This window comes from Oncorhynchus kisutch, unplaced genomic scaffold (assembly GCF_002021735.2).
Source record: "Oncorhynchus kisutch isolate 150728-3 unplaced genomic scaffold, Okis_V2 Okis03b-Okis08b_hom, whole genome shotgun sequence".
Classification (NCBI taxonomy): domain Eukaryota; kingdom Metazoa; phylum Chordata; class Actinopteri; order Salmoniformes; family Salmonidae; genus Oncorhynchus; species Oncorhynchus kisutch.
The window spans coordinates 7,590,874-7,611,591 of NW_022261980.1; the positions used below are offsets into that span (position 1 = coordinate 7,590,874).

Here is a 20,718-nt window from a genome sequence, read left to right on the forward strand (position 1 = left end):
TAGAGCACAGTGCTCTGTAGCTCAGTTAGTAGAGCACGGTGCTCTGTAGCTCAGTTAGTAGAGCACGGTGCTCTGTAGCTCAGTTAGTAGAGCACGGTGCTCTGTAGCTCAGTTAGTAGAGCACGGTGCTCTGTAGCTCAATTAGTAGAGCACGGTGCTCTGTAGCTCAGTTAGTAGAGCACGGTGCTCTGTAGCTCAGTTAGTAGAGCACGGTGCTCTGTAGCTCAGTTAGTAGAGCACGGTGCTCTGTAGCTCAATTAGTAGAGCACGGTGCTCTGTAGCTCAATTAGTAGAGCACGGTGCTCTGTAGCTCAGTTAGTAGAGCACGGTGCTCTGTAGCTCAGTTAGTAGAGCACGGTGCTCTGTAGCTCAGTTAGTAGAGCACGGTGCTCTGTAGCTCAGTTAGTAGAGCACGGTGCTCTGTAGCTCAGTTAGTAGAGCACGGTGCTCTGTAGCTCAGTTAGTAGAGCACGGTGCTCTGTAGCTCAGTTAGTAGAGCACGGTGCTCTGTAGCTCAGTTAGTAGAGCACGGTGCTCTGTAGCTCAGTTAGTAGAGCACGGTCCTCTGTAGCTTAGTTAGTAGAGCACGGTCCTCTGTAGCTCAGTTAGTAGAGCACGGTCCTCTGTAGCTCAGTTAGTAGAACCTGGTCCTCTGTAGCTCAGTTAGTAGAACCTGGTCCTCTGTAGCTCAGTTAGTAGAGCACGGTCCTCTGTAGCCCAGTTAGTAGAGCACGGTCCCCCCCCCCTGTAGCTCAGTTAGTAGAGCACGGTCCTCTGTAGCTCAGTTAGTAGAGCATGGTCCTCTAGCTCAGTTAGTAGAGCACGGTCCCCCCCTGTAGCTCAGTTAGTAGAGCACGGTCCTCTGTAGCTCAGTTAGTAGAGCACGGTCCTCTGTAGCTCAGTTAATAGAGCACGGTCCTCTGTAGCTCAGTTAATAGAGCACGGTCCTCTGTAGCTCAGTTAGTAGAACCTGGTCCTCTGTAGCTCAGTTAGTAGAACCTGGTCCTCTGTAGCTCAGTTAGTAGAACCTGGTCCTCTGTAGCTCAGTTAGTAGAACCTGGTCCTCTGTAGCTCAGTTAGTAGAGCACGGTCCTCTGTAGCCCAGTTAGTAGAGCACGGTACTCTGTAGCTCAGTTAGTAGAACACGGTCCTCTGTAGCCCAGTTAGTAGAGCACGGTCGTCCCCCCCCCCCTGTAGCTCAGTTAGTAGAGCACGGTCCTCTGTAGCTCAGTTAGTAGAACACGGTCCTCTGTAGCCCAGTTAGTAGAGCACGGTCCCCCCCTGTAGCTCAGTTAGTAGAGCACGGTCCTCTGTAGCTCAGTTAGTAGAGCATGGTCCTCTAGCTCAGTTAGTAGAGCACGGTCCTCTGTAGCTCAGTTAGTAGAGCACGGTCCTCTGTAGCTCAGTTAGTAGAGCACGGTCCTCTGTAGCTCAGTTAGTAGAGCACGGTCCTCTGTAGCTCAGTTAATAGAGCACGGTCCTCTGTAGCTCAGTTAATAGAGCACGGTCCTCTGTAGCTCAGTTAATAGAGCACGGTCCTCTGTAGCTCAGTTAGTAGAACATGGTCCTCTGTAGCTCAGTTAGTAGAACATGGTCCTCTGTAGCTCAGTTAGTAGAGCATGGTCCTCTAGCTCAGTTAGTAGAGCACGGTCCCCCCCTGTAGCTCAGTTAGTAGAGCACGGTCCTCTGTAGCTCAGTTAGTAGCGCACAGTCCTCTGTAGCTCAGTTAGTAGAGCACGGTCCTCTGTAGCTCAGTTAGTAGAGCACAGTCCTCTGTAGCTCAGTTAGTAGAACATGGTCCTCTGTAGCTCAGTTAGTAGAACATGGTCCTCTGTAGCTCAGTTAGTAGAGCACGGTGCTCTGTAGCTCAGTTAGGAGAACCTGGTCCTCTGTAGCTCAGTTAGGAGAACCTGGTCCTCTGTAGCTCAGTTAGTAGAACACGGTCCTCTGTAGCTCAGTTAGTAGAACCTGGTCCTCTGTAGCACAGTTAGTAGAGCATGGTCCTCTAGCTCAGTTAGTAGAGCACGGTCCTCTGTAGCTCAGTTAGTAGCGCACTGTCCTCTGTAGCTCAGTTAGTAGAGCACGGTCCTCTGTAGCTCAGTTAATAGAGCACGGTCCTCTGTAGCTCAGTTAGTAGAGCATGGTCCTCTGTAGCTCAGTTAGTAGAGCACGGTCCCCCCCTGTAGCTCAGTTAGTAGAGCACGGTCCTCTGTAGCTCAGTTAGTAGAGCAGGGTCCTCTGTAGCTCAGTTAGTAGAACATGGTCCTCTGTAGCTCAGTTAGTAGAACATGGTTCTCTGGAGCTCAGTTAGTAGAAAATGGTCCTCTGTAGTTCAGTTAGTAGAACACGGTCCTCTGTAGCTCAGTTAGTAGAACATGGCGATTGCAACACCAGGATAGTGGGTTTGATTCCCGGGAACACCTGTATGTAACGTATGCACACGACTCAGTGGCATTGGATAAAAGTGTCTGCTAAACGTCAGATAATATTATATTCTGGTTGGAGAGTCGGGGGAGAGAGCTTCCTGATGCAGGAGAGTTGCTTGTCTCTGGGGTTCTAAAGGCTCCCATGTAAAATGGGTCAACCCTGCTCCTCCAGAGCTTAATGAGCAGCCAGAGGAATTAAGACGACGTGCTCCATAATTATGAAGAGTGAGGTTGGTGTAGTCTGGGGAACATTTTAAATGTAGAGTCTAGCTGAAGACCAAATTCCAAAACAATATAAAGGACTGTCAGCATCAGTAGCATTTTGTCGCAACATCATTTTACAGACATTGGTAATCAGGTTATTTGCAAGCCTGGGGGCGTTAAGTAGCTCATTTAGCCCACTGTGAGAGAGGCTCAGCTGGGACTGACACTTGCGTACATAGTGTTCCGGAAGCTCAGTTGCTCTTAGGTGGTGTGTGAAGAAAAATAAACCGGTGACGCAAGGCAGAGGGCAACCAACACAGTTAGCTAGCAAAGTAAAACTTCAGAGGGCAACCCCAAGGGACCTGCTTGTCACATGTCAGAAACGTTTCGAGTGTGGCACGTGGTACTGTATATGGTCTATAAAAAGAAGCTGACATCCGTCTACAAACACCGACTTTGCAGGCTAACATTATGTGGTGAAAAAGCATGTAAGGAAGTATCATGCAGGAGGAGGAAACAGATGGGAGGTATGGAATAGCCGTGACAATTTCAGTTGGTTGGTTAATTGTTTTTGCTTGATGCAGCAAAAACAGGCTGAGGCAGAACATATGCTTGAGAGCTAACTGGTTCGCTCCATAAGCCTGCTTAATCAACGTTGACCCCAAGGTCAATCTGCTGTTACTTGTCTACTCAGCTGGTTCTGGTAGTTTTGGTTTGAAGCAAACAGTCTGATTGTGTACGTTATCTTCCGTAAGCCAATTACTGTCTTTAAACAAGTCATACTGGGGACACACAAACGTCAGCTTACCATAGTACTGCAGTAGGGCTGGGACCATACCAGTATCGTGATACTCCTTAGTAATCGTGGCGAGCAAACAAACCCCAAAGCGGATTTACCTTCTTTAGAAAAAACAGCCCTAATGTTGAAAACAAACATCATTATGTTGCCAGTCACATTTATTTATTTATTTTCCAAGCTATAGCACACAATATTTTACATACAGCATGTTTTTAAAAGGACCAAAGAGGTTGATCTTCTTTTTGTTTTCATTTTTGCCATGGAAACAATATAGCGTTACTAGTATCGTCCCGGCCCTACATAATAGAATGCAATATGTCAATGCATTAACTACTTGACAAGATGCACCCAACATACAGCCAATGACCAAATGACTCAATATGAACATTAGCCTAACCATTCCATGCCCAAGCACTAGATAAGTACTGGTGGGATCATGTGGCTGGTGTCTGACATGAGATGGAAGATTCTCAACCATCGGTTTGAAGTGATGATCCACCAAATTGCATTTTTAAAACTTGAAATATTAAAATATATCTCAACCTGCACTTACCTTCTCCTATTAGCGCTGACTTTGCTGATAACTACTTTATTGAAGGAAAATGTACCTGATATGATATGTGATGTGTGGTTGTCTCACCTAGCTATCTTTAGATCAATGCAGCAACTGTAAGTTGCTCTGGACAAGAACCTCTGCTAAATGACTCAAATGAAAATATCAAACATAACATGTCATAACCCTAAAGATAATTGATTACTAAAAACAAATGATGGATTTATAAAGAATCGAACAATTTATAATGTGAAAGCACATTTTTCTTGAATATATTTGGGATGTGACGATACCAGTGTCAACAAAAAGAATCCATGGGAAAAATGAAAACACGAAGCAGATCAAACTCTGTAGTCCTTTAAAAACCTGTTGTATGTCAAATAGTGTGAGCTACAGATGGAAAATAAATACATGTGACTCTGGATGACATAATGATGTTTGTTTCCAACATTAGGGCTGTTTTCCTAAAGAAGTTTCCTTGCCATGATACTAACGAGCATCGTGATACTGGTATAGTCCGGCCGTAATAAATACGTCTGCTGAACAGTCGAGGAGGAGGAATCCAGTAAGGAGTGAGATGAATGTTCAGAGAGGAAATGCATTCCATTAATAATAAAACACAGGCTGCAGGATTATTACAATCCCCCAGACACCTTTCCAAATAAACCATTTATTGAAACATTAAGAGTTGTCTTTAGTCTTCTCAGCCGACTTCAAATACAAAGGTGTAGGTTATAACTCTTTGTGAGGAGATTCCAAAGCCACAACTATTTTGAGTTCACCAGAGACATATCTTATTTAACCAGTTCCACCTGTTTTACATCCACGTTTCCTGAGAACAAATATCCCTTTTTGACAATTGAAATTCAACAGATACATTCATTATTAGCTTGTTGCAGCTTCCTCTATTACATTAAATTCCTTGACATTTAACAAAGTTTATACAACGGAAATACTCTGAACTCTAATAACTCATCTCTTTATTATTGCCATTTGTCTTTAAATCTCACCTTTCCTTCTCTAAAACCCCTGTCTTCAGGTCTCTAATCTATTCCCATGTACTGTACACCAGTCTTGATAGTCTGTAACCACCTTTCCTTCTCTAAAACCCCTGTCTTCAGGTCTCTAATCTATTCCCATGTACTGTACACCAGTCTTGATAGTCTGTAACCACCTTTCCTTCTCTAAAACCCCTGTCTTCAGGTCTCTAATCTATTCCCATGTACTGTACACCAGTCTTGATAGTCTGTAACCACCTTTCCTTCTCTAAAACCCCTGTCTTCAGGTCTCTAATCTATTCCCATGTACTGTACACCAGTCTTGATAGTCTGTAACCACCTTTCCTTCTCTAAAACCCCTGTCTTCAGGTCTCTAATCTATTCCCATATACTGTACACCAGTCTTGATAGCACTCTAACGTTGGAAGAACACACTGCAACCAAGAAAGACAAGAACTGTTTGTTGTTGTTGTTGTTTGTTTACGGGGACAGCCGAATAACCCTTTTTGGTTCTAGATAGCACCTTTTTTTCTTAGTGTAGCAACTAGCCTTCTTCAGAAAGCTAGCTCTTGTCTACAAGTCACATCAATGGAGGTTTATGTGTTAGTTATTGTAGGGTAAGCAGACACATGTACAGAGTCTGCAGCTTTTTAAAGACCCTCCAAAATAATATGTCTTCATGTATTCACAGATCTTACCCGATAGTATGGGTGAGAGCAAGTAATGTGGCTTTCACCATTCCAATCATGTTGGATCAGTGACTGCTTCAAGGAAGGCAGGAAGAAAGGAAGCATGTACCAGATCACTTGCGGTAAGTAACAGTTACAATTGTTAGACGCTCGCTGCATAGCTAATTGCTAGCTTAAAGCTAGAATCCTTCATTGAAACAATAACAAAGTGTGCTCTGTTCCCCTTGTTTTCTCTAAAAAGCTAAGGGACGGGGCTGGAGAAATGTAACCACTCAAATGAATAGACAGAGCTATGGATGCAAGGACTGACCATCCGTGATACCAAATGTATAGTTTTAACCATATTTTGAGGCTGTGCATTGTTCGTTTGCATTTACGTTGTTTACAAACATTGGCGTGAAACAAGTTTATATATTGGATTATGATGGAGGTAAGACAGTTGAACTAAGCTCATAAGGCATTTACTGAAAAAGTTATAGTCTTCAAGAATCAATGGGTATATATATCATTCATTTATAAGTCCAAAAGTGGATGTAGCAACTAAGGATTCTAGCTTTAAAAGAGGTTAGCATAGCCATAAAGTGAGGAAAGGGGTGTTGTTTCTAAGACATTTATATTAAGTAGCACCCCCACCACACCTCAGCCCAACTCAGGATGCATGGTACAAAGACAGCTTGCTGGCCCAACGTGGAGGGGGTGTGGGTGGGTGGAGCCAGACAAGGGATTATCCTGCTCAGGTCCCTGATCCTGGGCTAAATTGGTTAGAACAGATATTAGCAGAGATAACATGTTGGTTAGAACAACGCAACAACTAGCCTAACACCACAAGTGTAAAGTAGAACTAAAGAGTCTTTAGGGTTAAATTTGATATATTGGTTGATATGACAACTAGACTAACGCCACAAGTGTAAAGTAGGGCTAAATTTGATATATTGGTTGATATGACAACTAGACTAACGCCACAAGTGTAAAGTAAAACTAAAGAGTCTTTAGGACTAAATTTGATATATTGGTTGATATGACAACTAGACTAACGCCACAAGTGTAAAGTAAAACTAAAGAGTCTTTAGGACTAAATTTGATATATTGGTTGATATGACAACTAGACTAACGCCACAAGTGTAAAGTAAAACTAAAGAGTCTTTTGGGCTAAATTTGATATATTGGTTGATATGACAACTAGACTAACGCCACAAGTGTAAAGTAGAACTAAAGAGTCTTTAGGGCTAAAGTTTATATATTAGTTTATATGATGATACTTTGGTGACAAGTTGTGCTGCTTAATAGTATAATAATAATAATAATAATAATAATAATAATAATAATAATAACAATGGAATCATCTGGGAAAAGAAACTAGATGCTATAGTAGTATGCTGTGTTATTTAGCAGACTCTTTTCTCCAGAGCAACTTAGTCATGCATGCATACTGTACATATGGGTGTCCCCATCGGGAATCCAACTCAACACCAATGGCATGGTAAGTGTCATGCTCTACCGACTGACACAGCATATGTATGCATTTCCATATCATTCAAAAAGTGGGTGACAACAGACTACAAGCAAAAGGAAGACTTGAATCAATTCTTCCCATTAGGAAAACAGTGAAGCTAATAACATAATGTTGAAGCTAAACACCTGCAGTGAGGCTAGCTGACATCATGCCATTTTAAGTCTCTCTCCATACATCTATGAAGTCATTTGTAACAGATGTAGCTTACTACCTGGGGCCAACTTTGCTCACAGTTACGCATTAATCAGTTTACTTAGTCGATGCTTTAGCACGTCACGGCATTCTTTTCATTGGCCTTAGCTGTGGCGAGCTAAACAACAGGAACTACTTAGCTGCCTGCAGGTGGAACTGGTTTGAAATAGAGCCACAGCGTCTTTGACATCTCCCTCCCTCATCGCTGACTCAGTGGAGAACCCCTCTGGGTTCCCACATTTTGTTCTAACAAGTCAAGACGGAGGAGATTATTTTCAGATGCACAGGCTGGTGAGCTGAACATCTCTGCAATGTGAACTGTCAAAATGGAGGGAAAAGATGTGATATTTCCCAGTGATTACGGTCTCGATCTGCGGCTATATCTCTGGTGTGAAAAACTGTGTGGGATACTAAACTGGGACATGAGATCTTTTGGAAGAGACACAACCCAGTCGAGATTCAGAGGAAAGCTTTGCTGGTTCCAGTTAATTAGCGATAGGGAATGCCAGAAACATTGGCCTGATTGCTGGGGGCTTATAATAATAATTAGATGCTTAGATTTGTCCTATTTCACACATGTACATATACTAGCCTCACTGCAGGTGTTTAGGTTCAACATTATGTTATTAGCTTCACTGTTTTCCTAATGGGAAGAATTTATTCAAGTCTCCCAGGTGTGAAATGGAAATGTGTTTTTGTGCTTATGCCAACTCCTCCCGAGACACTCTTGGAGAATGGGGTCACGGCCAGGGTCTGCCATTATCAACGGAGACCCTGGCTCTCGGGGATTTGAACTAGCAACCTTTTGATTATTGGCCCAACGCTCTAACTGCTAGGCTACCTGCCACCCTTACAAATGGAATTCCAAACCTATCCAAGAGCTTGGACAGATCAGCACATCTCCTAGACTACCAGAGAGAGTTATGGCTACTTTCTGGGCATGTGCTCCCAGTGAGAGTGGGCAAAGTGCAGCTAGCAAGCATGATGCATAGAGACAACATAAGCCATTGAGGTAAACACAGATGGACAGGCAAAACCTATGTCTTCAACAAAAACCCAGAACAAGTTGTTTACCTCTTCAAGGTAGCTTGAACCCTTGAACTATTTTTAAGTGCTAGTCTTGAGAAAGCATGCGCTTTCTTCAATTACTGGTCCTCCTTTTGCAGGTCTCATGGGTTGTAGGACAAAGTGAAGAACGGTGCTGAAGTGAACACACTGACCTCAAGCATAACAGCATGTAGCGCTTTAGCTTTACTGAGGAGAATCGCTCGTGTTTGAACTGGTTTTATTAGCATATCACCATCGTTTCAGCTTCCCTCGCCACAAACCGCTGCTCACTGCTGTGCCTCATTAGCATTGAAAATAACGCCTTGAGCGGAAACAGCAACGAGGACATAGGACAGATTTTTTTTTAAATGAGGTAAGAATTAAGGCGGGGGTTGTGACAGAGTGCAGCAACAGGAATGAGGTAAGAATTAAGGCGGGGGTTGTGACAGAGTGCAGCAACAGGAATGAGGTAAGAATTAAGGCGGGGGTTGTGACAGAGTGCAGCAACAGGAAGGTGAGCGATAGCGAGGAAGGAACACATGCCTCTTCTGCATTAACCAGTAAATTGGCATTCTCAGAGGATGTCCCCTGTTCAAATGAGAGAAGGTGTGCAAAGTGCACTGGGGGAGTCACATGTCAGCCGCATGGAGATTAGGCGGCTAAGTGCACATTACAGCAGGGTAATGGAGTCGGTGAAACACTAATGAAACACTATGGAGGAGGAGGATGAGATGGGGAAGGAGGGAGCTCGCGAGACGAAAGCTCCAGTTTAACAGGGGCTGACCTCACGGTCAGGACTGCCCTTGGCCTCCAGGTGTTTGTGTTTAAGGGCCAGGGAATTAGGCTAATAGCTAATAACAGCCAGCTAGGCTCGCCTCTCAAAATGGCCTCTTCACTTGTACCATCATTGACCTTGTTCAAAGGAGGTGCCAATTTTCAATTGCTGTGGAGATTATATGAACAAAAAAAATAGTATTTTGACATAATTGTGGCCTCGGTGCTGCTATTTACCAAAGCTTTGTTTCTTTAGCTAATCAGTGGGAGACGGGTCAACACAGAGCCAATATGTGGTTTATTTCAAAAGGGCCTCTAAGACGACTCAGCTGGAGCAAAAAACACCAGCCAGAAAACAGTTACTCGTCCTGTAAATGCCAGCAAATTTTTCTCGGGTGCGCACATTAATATAATTGAGGTTGACACATTATGAGACAGGAGTCCTCTGAGTCAGTTTGGGAGATTATGCTGATGGAAAGCTGGTCTGGAGTTTGGAGCGTCTGCCTGCGCAAGCTAAATGTGGATGGGCCTGGCGGTGTGGGGGAGAGTGGGCTTGACTCCTCGTACGCTCCAGTACCATGGCTGCTCTACTCTCCTCTCTTGGGGGGCAAACACAAGGGGCCCTGTAGTGGGCTAATGCAATATTCATGGTGGGCATGGGGAGAGCAGAACACTGCCGAGTACTGAGGAGACCTTCCAACCGCTATCAGGGAGCAGCTGCTTCTCTCCGAATGTGGCCTCTGTTCTCCACCATAGCATTCTCTCCCTCTCTCTCGTAAATTTTTTATCACAGCTTAAAAAGGCTGTCTTGGCAGAGGCTGGTGGCAGTGAGTCAAGGGCCCTAGCCTCTGGTAACAAAGTAGGAAACAGTCTACATTTTAAGAGAGACCAAGCTAAACATACTGATGGGAGATGGGGAAAACACACAGCAGAGTAAGACCAATATCACTATCGACTCGCCATGGTCATTACCTCTTCATTGGAATTTCAACTCTTTCATCTCACACTTTTCATTGCGACTGTCCGAGTAAATTAGGATCAAATTAAGATAAAGAATTCGATTTTTTTGCTGTGGGTTATTTTTCAGAGCCAAAGCTGTGGGCCCGTGCCCACATCCATAGGAAACCCCATATAGGGCCCCGTGGAGAGGAGGTAGAAAATATGTCAGTCACAGGAATAGAGTGTCATAACGGTGTGGTATGGTGTCGTAAGGGATGTCTTTACCATGCCCTCCAGGGCTAGGGGTTCAACCATGTGGTCGAGGGGGAAGGGTTTGTCAGCAGAACTCTGGTTCTCTCTGCATTATTTATGTTCGGTCCTCAGCTGGTCCGTCCCACTGTTATAATGAGGACTGGAGTCATGGTCTGTTTGGAGTCCCGGGGAACTGTCGACTGAGCGCGTTCCTGGATCACTGCTCAACCACACAGGGCAAACACAGCTCACTGTTTGCATAGTCTTCTCTTGGACTGTAAAAAAAACAGCCCGTTAAACATGGACTGTGCGGTCTCCATGACAACAATAGCTATTGTGTCGGTCTTCTCAAAATGGAGAAGAGGCTTTAAGTGAGTGAGAATCACAAGTAGCCACATGTTTTTTTTGTATTCAGGAGAGGCAGGTTGGAGACAGTAAGCTGATGAAGGACTTGAGTAATGTTGATCTTTCTGGCAGATGTGGTGAATGAGCATGTTGGGTAAACAGTTTAGTGAAGTCTGGATTTTGATGCTTTAGCTACACAGTGTGGCCAACACAGTCAGCTGTAAATAACACAAAATGCAGTTTGTACATGAACATTGACACACTACGCATGAATCAAAACAACTCTATAAATAATTCATACATGAATTGAATTGCTTTAAAAAAGGTGGGTGCATTAAATAATAGGGATAAGTATTGTAAGCTCACAAAACATACCACGGCAGAAAATAGATTACGATACGGCAATCATGATTCCAAGTGGATCATGTCACACAACCCAATTCACAGTCCTTTTACTAGTAACAACACAATTCTTCACAATCAGACACAGAATCTGTAAACAAATGAGGCCAATCGCTGCCCACTCAATGTCAACTACTGTGACCAGTCAGATTGAAAGTGCCCATAATAACATCCTCACCCCCCATTGCTACTTGAACTAGGCAAATAAACTAGCGATTGATCCTTGATTTCTGACCTGACAAATTAACAAAAACAAGGCAGCAGCCTAAGTGCGATGAATTCTAGCAGGGCCAGCACTAACTCCCCACAGCAGGGTAATCTCTTCCTAATCAAGGAAATTAATCACACCGCCTACACAGCGTTGAGCCCGATCAATACCACAGAAAGGTTTAGCAGAAGGGGAGAGAGGTGGATGTACTGTAAAGCAGCCTTGGACACGGGTTCTGTTCTGTTCAGTAGTACTATCGTTGGTTCTGTTAGAGTGGTACTACAATTGGTTCTGTTAGACTAGTACCATCATGAGTTCTGTTAGTAGTACCGTCATTGGTTCTGTTAGTAGTACCGTCATGGGTTACGTAAGTAGTACGTACCATCATTGGTTCTGTTAGTAGTACTATCATTGGTTCTGTTAGTAGTACTATCATTGGTTCTGTTAGAGAAGTACTATAATTGGTTCTGTTAGAGTAGTACCACCATTGGTTATGTTAGTAGTACTATCATTGGTTCTGTTAGTAGTACCATCATTGGTTCTGTTAGTAGTACCATCATTGGTTCTGTTAGTAGTACTATCATTGGTTCTGTTAGAGTAGTACCATCATTGGTTCTGTTAGTAGTACCATCATTGGTTCTGTTAGTAGTACCATCATTGGTTCTGTTAGTAGTACCATCATTGGTTCTGTTAGTAGTACCATCATTGGTTCTGTTAGTAGTACCATCATTTGTTCTGTTAGTAGTACTAGCATTGAGGCCCATTGTTAAGAGCTCTCTCTGCCTGTTATATGAGGGAGAGGGGGAAACTGAAAATAAAGTCTGGGGGAGAATGTCGGTTGAGAATGTAGAGAAAGCGATGGGGTTATGTTATTCTTTGGGGACTGTGGAAGCAACCTTGAAGACTGGGTCTGCCAGAGTGGTACTATGAATCCAGACCACTGTTGAGAGCTCACTCTCTGCCTGCCATGCAGTTCCAGCCTGGCCTCTATATGAGCTGCTCTGCTCCACTCTCCTCTACCCATTAACCGGCTGACAGATCAGTAATAAACACAGCCTGTCACCTTACAGGCCTACCTCCCATTTACTGGAGAACACATAAACCCTCCTCTCACTCCCTCTCTCTCTTTTTTCCCTTCCCTTCATCCACAAAGCTCAATGGAGCTAAAACGTGATTTCGTTCCCAGTCCGTCGCCTCCAGAGCAGTAAATTCCCCTCTGCAGCCAGATAGTCCTGGAAAAATCATGAATATTAAATAAATCCATGAATAAATAAATAACCAAAAGAAGAGGACTTTCTTCTCTCGCTAACCTCTTCAGTCTCCCGGCGGAGGAGTAAAAAGAGGTAGAAAATGCAAGGACCCCCTCCGGAGAAAAAGCTGGACGCTGGTTAAGCTAATTGGCTTTCTGTTTCAATCCCATGGCACTGTGTTTTCAACGTGGTAAAACAAAGAGCCAACCGTGAGGTAGGATGGTTACTGGAGCAACCCCCCCCCCCCCCCCCCCCCCCCCCCCCCCCCCCCCTCCACTTCACTTCAGTGGGATTATCAAACCACTTCCATATCTGTGTAACCTGGGGGGCGGCAGCCATACATATTGCAGTGCTTGTCAATGTATTCACCAACATGGATGCAAATGGCATTGTGACAAGACAGCTGGAAGGGGCTCTTTGTGTACACGGCAGTAAACGCAGGGCAAACAAGGAAGCGTACTCTCAGAGACAGTTGTCTGTGGTACTCACTCACACCTCGCTGACACAATGTACAAATAAACAGGTTCCCTTTTCTTCCCAGGGCATGTAAAGTATCCAAATGCATTTCATGGCAAACGCAAGTGTTGTGAGAAATCTGATGTACCTACTTATATGATGTGTGTGTGTGTGTGTGTGTGTGAGTGTTTGAAAGAAAGAGAGAGAGCGAAGAGTGAGAATAGACCAGATTTTCACCTCACATGTCATCCGAAGCACATAAAGCTAAGTGAATAGTGTCCTAATGAAACGGAGAGGTGTTCAGGATGACTGGGTCACACGCTTTAAGGAGATCAGTTAGACACTAAAGGCTGGTAACTGGAGAGACTGGAACATTTGCAGTAGCCAGCAAGCAGATGAAGGGTCTGGATCAGCACTCTGCAGTATCTCACGAGAGAGAGTGAGACAGAGAGAAAGAGGGGAGGAGAAATAGAGAGAGAGAAATAGAGGGAAAGAGGGGAGGGAGAGAGGAAGAGGGAGAGAGAGAGAAAACATGACACAGAGACAGAGAGACACAGAGACACAGAGACACAGAGACAGAGAGAGGGGGGGGGGGCACTTGTCAGGTTGTTTGATAGCTCTAAACAGCCGGGGTGACCTTCAGCTCCGACAGAAGTGGTTGGCTGGGGTCGTTACAGTGTGTGGATGAATGGGTACAATCAGAGGAAAGTCCCCAGTTTGTAAACATACACACAGACACACACAAACACATTGATCTATGCACACACACGCATGCACAGTCACAATGGGCTCTATCCAGTGTACATTACATTGAACATCCACCCACACCTCAATTAAGAATTCCCATCATTCTCCCCTTCTGAGTGTTCACTACTCTGCAGGACCCATAATGACCCGTCTCTCCATAATGACTAGTCTAATGACCAGTCTAATGACCAGTCTCTCCATAATGACCAGTCTAATGACCAGGGTAATTTCGAGTCTCTCCCTAATAACCTGTCTAATGACCAGTCTAATGACCAGGGTAATTTCGAGTCTCTCCCTAATAACCAGTGTAATTTCCAGTCTCTCCCTAATGACCACTCTAATAACCAGTCTCTCCCTAATGACCACTCTAATAACCAGTCTCTCCCTAATAACCACTCTAATAACCAGTCTCTCCCTAATGACCAGACTAATTTCCAGTCTCTCCCTAATGACCAGTCTAATGACCAGTCTCTCCCTAATGACCACTCTAATAAACAGTCTCTCCCTAATGACCACTCTAATAACCAGTCTCTCCCTAATGACCACTCTAATAACCAGTCTCTCCCTAATGACCACTCTAATGACCAGTCTCTCCCTAATGACCACTCTAATAACCAGTCTCTCCCTAATGACCAGTCTAATGACCAGTCTCTCCCTAATAACCACTCTAATAACCAGTCTCTCCCTAATGACCAGTCTAATTTCCAGTCTCTCCCTAATGACCAGTCTAATGACCAGTCTCTCCCTAATGACCACTCTAATAACCAGTCTCTCCCTAATGACCACTCTAATGACCAGTCTCTCCCTAATGACCACTCTAATAACCAGTCTCTCCCTAATGACCAGTCTAATGACCAGTCTCTCCCTAATAACCACTCTAATAACCAGTCTCTCCCTAATGACCAGTCTAATTTCCAGTCTCTCCCTAATGACCAGTCTAATGACCAGTCTCTCCCTAATGACCACTCTAATAACCAGTCTCTCCCTAATGACCACTCTAATAACCAGTCTCTCCCTAATGACCACTCTAATAACCAGTCTCTCCCTAATGACCACTCTAATAACCAGTCTCTCCCTAATGACCACTCTAATAACCAGTCTCTCCCTAATGACCAGTCTAATTTCCAGTCTCTCCCTAATGACCAGTCTAATGACCAGTCTCTCCCTAATGACCACGAATAACCAGTCTCTCCCTAATAACCACTCTAATAACCAGTCTCTCCCTAATGACCAGTCTAATTTCCAGTCTCTCCCTAATGACCAGTCTAATGACCAGTCTCTCCCTAATGACCACTCTAATAACCAGTCTCTCCCTAATGACCACTCTAATGACCAGTCTCTCCCTAATGACCACTCTAATAACCAGTCTCTCCCTAATGACCAGTCTAATGACCAGTCTCTCCCTAATAACCACTCTAATAACCAGTCTCTCCCTAATGACCAGTCTAATTTCCAGTCTCTCCCTAATGACCAGTCTAATGACCAGTCTCTCCCTAATGACCACTCTAATAACCAGTCTCTCCCTAATGACCACTCTAATAACCAGTCTCTCCCTAATGACCACTCTAATAACCAGTCTCTCCCTAATGACCACTCTAATAACCAGTCTCTCCCTAATGACCACTCTAATAACCAGTCTCTCCCTAATGACCAGTCTAATTTCCAGTCTCTCCCTAATGACCAGTCTAATGACCAGTCTCTCCCTAATGACCACGAATAACCAGTCTCTCCCTAATGACCACTCTAATGACCAGTCTCTCCCTAATAACCAGTGTAATTTCCAGTCTCTCCCTAATGACCACTCTAATAACCAGTCTCTCCCTAATGACCACTCTAATAACCAGTCTCTCCCTAATGACCACTCTAATAACCCGTCTCTCCCTAATGACCAGTTTAACAACCAGTCTCTCCCTAATGACCACTCTAATAACCAGTCTCTCCCTAATGACCACTCTAATAACCAGTCTCTCCCTAATGACCACTCTAATAACCAGCCTCTCCCTAATGACCACTCTAATAACCAGTCTCTCCCTAATTACCACTCTAATAACCAGTCTCTCCCTAATGACCACTCTAATATCCAGTCTCTCCCTAATGACCACTCTAATAACCAGTCTCTCCCTAATGACCAGTTTAACCACCAGTCTCTCCCTAATGACCACTCTAATAACCAGTCTCTCCCTAATGACCACTCTAATAACCAGTTTAACAACCAGTCTCTCCCTAATGACCAGTTTAACAACCCGTCTCTCCCTAATGACCAGTTTAACAACCAGTCTCTCCCTAATGACCAGTTTAACAACCAGTCTCTCCCTAATGACCAGTTTAACAACCAGTCTCTCCCTAATGACCAGTTTAACAACCAGTCTCTCCCTAATGACCACTCTAATTACCCATCTCTCTTGGTTCCTATATCCCATATTTACCACAACACCTCTCCTCTCTCCATGGGTACCAGCATTGAATGCAATACTGCTTGGTGGACAGGGAGTCATTATAAAGCTAAATAGTTTAGTCATAAAATAGTAGTCATAATAGTAAACTATTAGTGAATAGTTTAACAGTAAATAGGTTTCTATACTAAATATTTTAATAGTGTATTGTTTAATAGATTTTTTTTTAATAGTAAATCATGTAAGAGTGAATAGTTTAATAGTAAATCGTTTTCATGAATAAATAGTTTAATAGGAAATAGTTTAATAGGAAATAGTTTAATAGGAAATAGTTTAATAGTAAATAGTTTAATAGTAAATAGTTTAATAGTAAATAGTTTAATAGGAAATAGTTTAATAGGAAATAGTTTAATAGGAAATAGTTTAATAGGAAATAGTTTAATAGTAAATAGTTTAATAGTAAATAGTTTAATAGGAAATAGTTTAATAGTAAATAGTTTAATAGTAAATAGTTTAATAGGAAATAGTTTAATAGGAAATAGTTTAATAGGAAATAGTTTAATAGTAAATAGTTTAATAGTAAATAGTTTCTAAATAAGTCAACGTTCATAAGCAGTTTACTAGCAGACCTTTAAGTCAGCAGACCTTTAAGTCAGCAGACCTTTAAGTAAAGTGTCAACACTGACTAATCCTTCCACCGCTCTGCTGCCCTGTCAGGTCTGAGGCAGCTAGCTGGACAAGAGAAGAGGTCCTTTCCTGTCTAATCCTTCCACCGCTCTGCTGCCCTGTCAGGTCTGAGGCAGCTAGCTGGACAAGAGAAGAGGTCCTTTCCTTGCTAATCCTTCCACCGCTCTGCTGCCCTGTCAGTTATGAGGCAGCTAGCTGGACAAGAGAAGAGGTCCTTTCCTGTCTAATCTCTGCTGCCCTGTCAGGTCTGAGGCAACTAGCTGGACAAGAGAAGAGGTCCTTTCATGTCTAATCCTTCCATCGCTCTGCTGCCCTGTCAGGTCTGAGGCAGCTAGCTGGACAAGAGAAGAGGTCCTTTCCTGTCTAATCCTTCCACCGCTCTGCTGCCCTGTCAGGTCTGAGGCAGCTAGCTGGACAAGAGAAGAGGTCCTTTCCTGTCTAATCCTTCCACCGCTCTGCTGCCCTGTCAGGTCTGAGGCAGCTAGCTGGACAAGAGAAGAGGTCCTTTCCTGGCTAATCCTTCCACCGCTCTGCTGCCCTGTCAGGTCTGACGCAGCTAGCTGGACAAGAGAAGAGGTCCTTTCTGTCTAACACAGTGGAGGGCTGAAGAACAGTCCCACTGGGCCTCCCTGAACGAGAGTGGCGGCAGTAGCCCCCTGACCCTGTGTGTTAGGGAGGCAACCCAGGCGGAAGACAAGAAAGAAAGAGTGACAGAGAGAGAGAAAGAGAATTTAAATTGAATTAAATTGAGAGAGGGAGAGAGACAGAGAATTGAAATGTAATTAAATTGAATTGAGAGAGCGAGTGAGAGAGACACAGAAACTGAGAGTGACAGAGAGAGACACTGTGAATAGATACAGAATGTCTGCTTGGCTCCAGCAGCAAACCCTCTAAATACTCGGCCAGCTTCTAACAGCAGGTTCCCCCCTTTGACTCACAGAAACACACAGACACCCCCCCCCCCCCCACCAGTACTTGTGTGGGGTTCACAGGTGGTCTCCCTGGAGATGGTTCTGAGCCTTCAGAGGCTGCAGAGTAATAGAGGGTGAAATACTAGCTGGATATAAAGAGGAGATGACAGGTCCAATAGTGTGCTAGAAATTAACTGTCTGGGGACTAGTTGGATATCTTACAGGTTACACTCAATATAAAGGTAATAAGGCATTATTCAATGTATTAAAGGGATAGTGCATTCAAAATATACATGTTACTGTTTAGAATGGATGCCTAGACTTAGTGGTATATGGACTCAACGTCAGGGATCTAAGATTTGGGTTAGCGCAGTTAGCTCACAGCTTAGCATTAGCATAACTCCGTGCAAATCAATGGGAGTGGAACCAGTTAGCAAATACAGAATTATGGTTTCCTCAGATGATATATCTATTGTTGTTTTTTATGAGCACAAGCACCTTAACCCTCTGGGCTGTTGCTTGAATTCACCCCTTCACAATACAACTGAAATCCTCCCCTACTGATCAAGGGCAGTGCTAGTCTTTTACCTTGAATCTCCCAAAGACCCGCCATCCATCTTAAAGGACCGGAGACGGGAGAGGGGGACATAAACAACCCTTCATGTCTCAGGAGTTTGTCAAAAATGAACAAAAGAGCTTGCAGGTACATCCCCAGCTACAGCGGGGGAATGTGCTCTGACCTATTAGAAATCACACCATACATTAACAACACTGACACTACAGTAGCTACAGTCTCCCACATCCCCTGGGCAACCGGACATCAACATCTTGTCTTTACAGATTGCTCTTTGAGAGACTTTGTGAGCGCATTAATATTTAAAAAAATATTTTGCAAAACATGTTAATTTTGCACAAGACCTATGTTTGTTTGTGTGTATACAGTGTGTGCGTGTGCGTGTGTGTGTGTGTGTGTGTGTGTGTGTGTACATGCAGCGCTTGTGTGAGAATTTTGTTCCATCACAGAAAGCTCAACCAAACCCGTCGGGATCTACTACTCTGCGACACAGAAAGCTCAACCAAACTCGTTGGGATCTACTACTCTGCGACACAGAAAGCTCAACCAAACTCGTTGGGATCTACTACTCTGCGACACAGAAAGCTCAACCAGACCCGTTGGGATCTACTCTGCGACACAGAAAGCTCAATCAAACTCGTTGGTATCTACTCTGCGACACAGAAAGCTCAACCATACTCGTTGGGATCTACTACTCTGCGACACAGAAAGCTCAACCAAACTCGTTGGGATCTACTACTCTGCGACAGAGAAAGCTCAACCAAACTAGTTGGGATCTACTACTCTGCGACAGAGAAAGCTCAACCAAACTCGTTGGGATCTACTACTCTGCGACAGAGAAAGCTCAACCAAACTCGTTGGTATCTACTCTGCGACACAGAAAGCTCAACCAAACTCGTTGGGATCTACTACTCTGCGACACAGAAAGCTCAACCAGACTCGTTGGGATCTACTCGGTGACACAGAAAGCTCTACCAGACTCGTTGGGATACTCTGCGACACAGAAAGCTCAACCAGACTTGTTGGGATCTACTCTGCGACACAGAAAGCTCAACCAGACTTGTTGGGATCTACTCTGTGACACAGAAAGCTCTACCAGACTCGTTGGGATCTACTCTGTGACACAGAAAGCTCAACCAGACTTGTTGGGATCTACTCTGCGACACAGAAAGCTCAACCAAACTCGTTGGGATCTACTACTCTGCGACACAGAAAGCTCAACCAGACTCGTTGGGATCTACTCGGTGACACAGAAAGCTCTACCAGACTCGTTGGGATACTCTGCGACACAGAAAGCTCAACCAGACTTGTTGGGATCTACTCTGCGACACAGAAAGCTCAACCAGACTTGTTGGGATCTACTCTGTGACACAGAAAGCTCTACCAGACTCGTTGGGATCTACTCTGTGACACAGAAAGCTCAACCAGACTTGTTGGGATCTACTCTGCGACACAGAAAGCTCAACCAGACTTGTTGGGATCTACTCTGTGACACAGAAAGATGCAGCACTTACAGATCTTATGTTTCCCTTTCATGGGGAATTTCACCAGCAGCTCCTGAGGGTTGGTGCAGACGAAGACGAACGGAGAGCCAGACTCCTCGCAGGTCTGAGGAAACTGCAGGAAACACAGAAACAGTCAGAGCACTGCTTTTCCTAAGGACAGACAGGAGTGGTGACACAGGGAACCTTCATTGCTGTTAGACTGATACATCCTGGTCAGGAAGGACAGAGAACCTACAGGTAGATAGAACCTGTTACTATCAGAGTAATACCATAGACATGAAAGGGTAGATAGAACCTGTTATTATCAGAGTAATACCATAGACATGAAAGGGTAGATAGAACCTGTTATTATCAGAGTAATACCATAGACATGAAAGGGTAGATAGAACCTGTTATTATCAGAGTAATACCATAGACATGAAAGGGTAGATAGAACCTGTTATTATCAGAGTAATACCATAGACATGAAAGCAATATAACCTGGAATAAAGGGTTTTTAATTGAAGCATGTTTACATGGAATCTCTACATCCCTGTGGAAAGGGTGGCGTAACACCTTATAACTTGTCATGACATTATGAAACAAACACGACACTGAGACACCACAATCATCAGAGGGGTTACGCAACATGACATCATCATTCTACATACATCTTCATCTGTTCTACATACATCATCATCATTCTACATACATCATCATCATTCTACATACATCTTCATCTGTTCTACATACATCATCATCATTCTACATACATCATCATCATTCTACATACATCATCATCATTCTACATACATCATCATCATTCTACATACATCATCATTCTACATACATCTTCATCTGTTCTACATACATCA

At 43.8% G+C, this 20,718-nt stretch overlaps 1 protein-coding gene across 3 annotated transcripts in view; it reads right to left on the reverse strand.

The window, feature by feature from the left end:
- The window catches only part of trip4 (thyroid hormone receptor interactor 4), an 82,578-nt gene that overhangs the window by 20,607 nt on the left and 41,253 nt on the right, over positions 1–20,718 (reverse strand). Inside the window, exons 11-12 of one of the 3 annotated variants that reach the window (XR_004206737.1) lie at positions 19,874–19,976; positions 10,420–10,661 (exon numbers count right to left, since the gene is read on the reverse strand). The exons of 1 other annotated variant lie outside the window; for it this stretch is intronic. Coding sequence is in view for 1 of the 2 variants with exons in the window: in XM_031812945.1 (XP_031668805.1) it covers positions 19,874–19,976 (103 nt within the window). In the remaining variant the exon portion in view is untranslated. The remainder of the gene's footprint in view (positions 1–10,419; positions 10,662–19,873; positions 19,977–20,718) is intronic. One more of the 3 variants, XM_031812945.1, reaches the window with a different exon arrangement.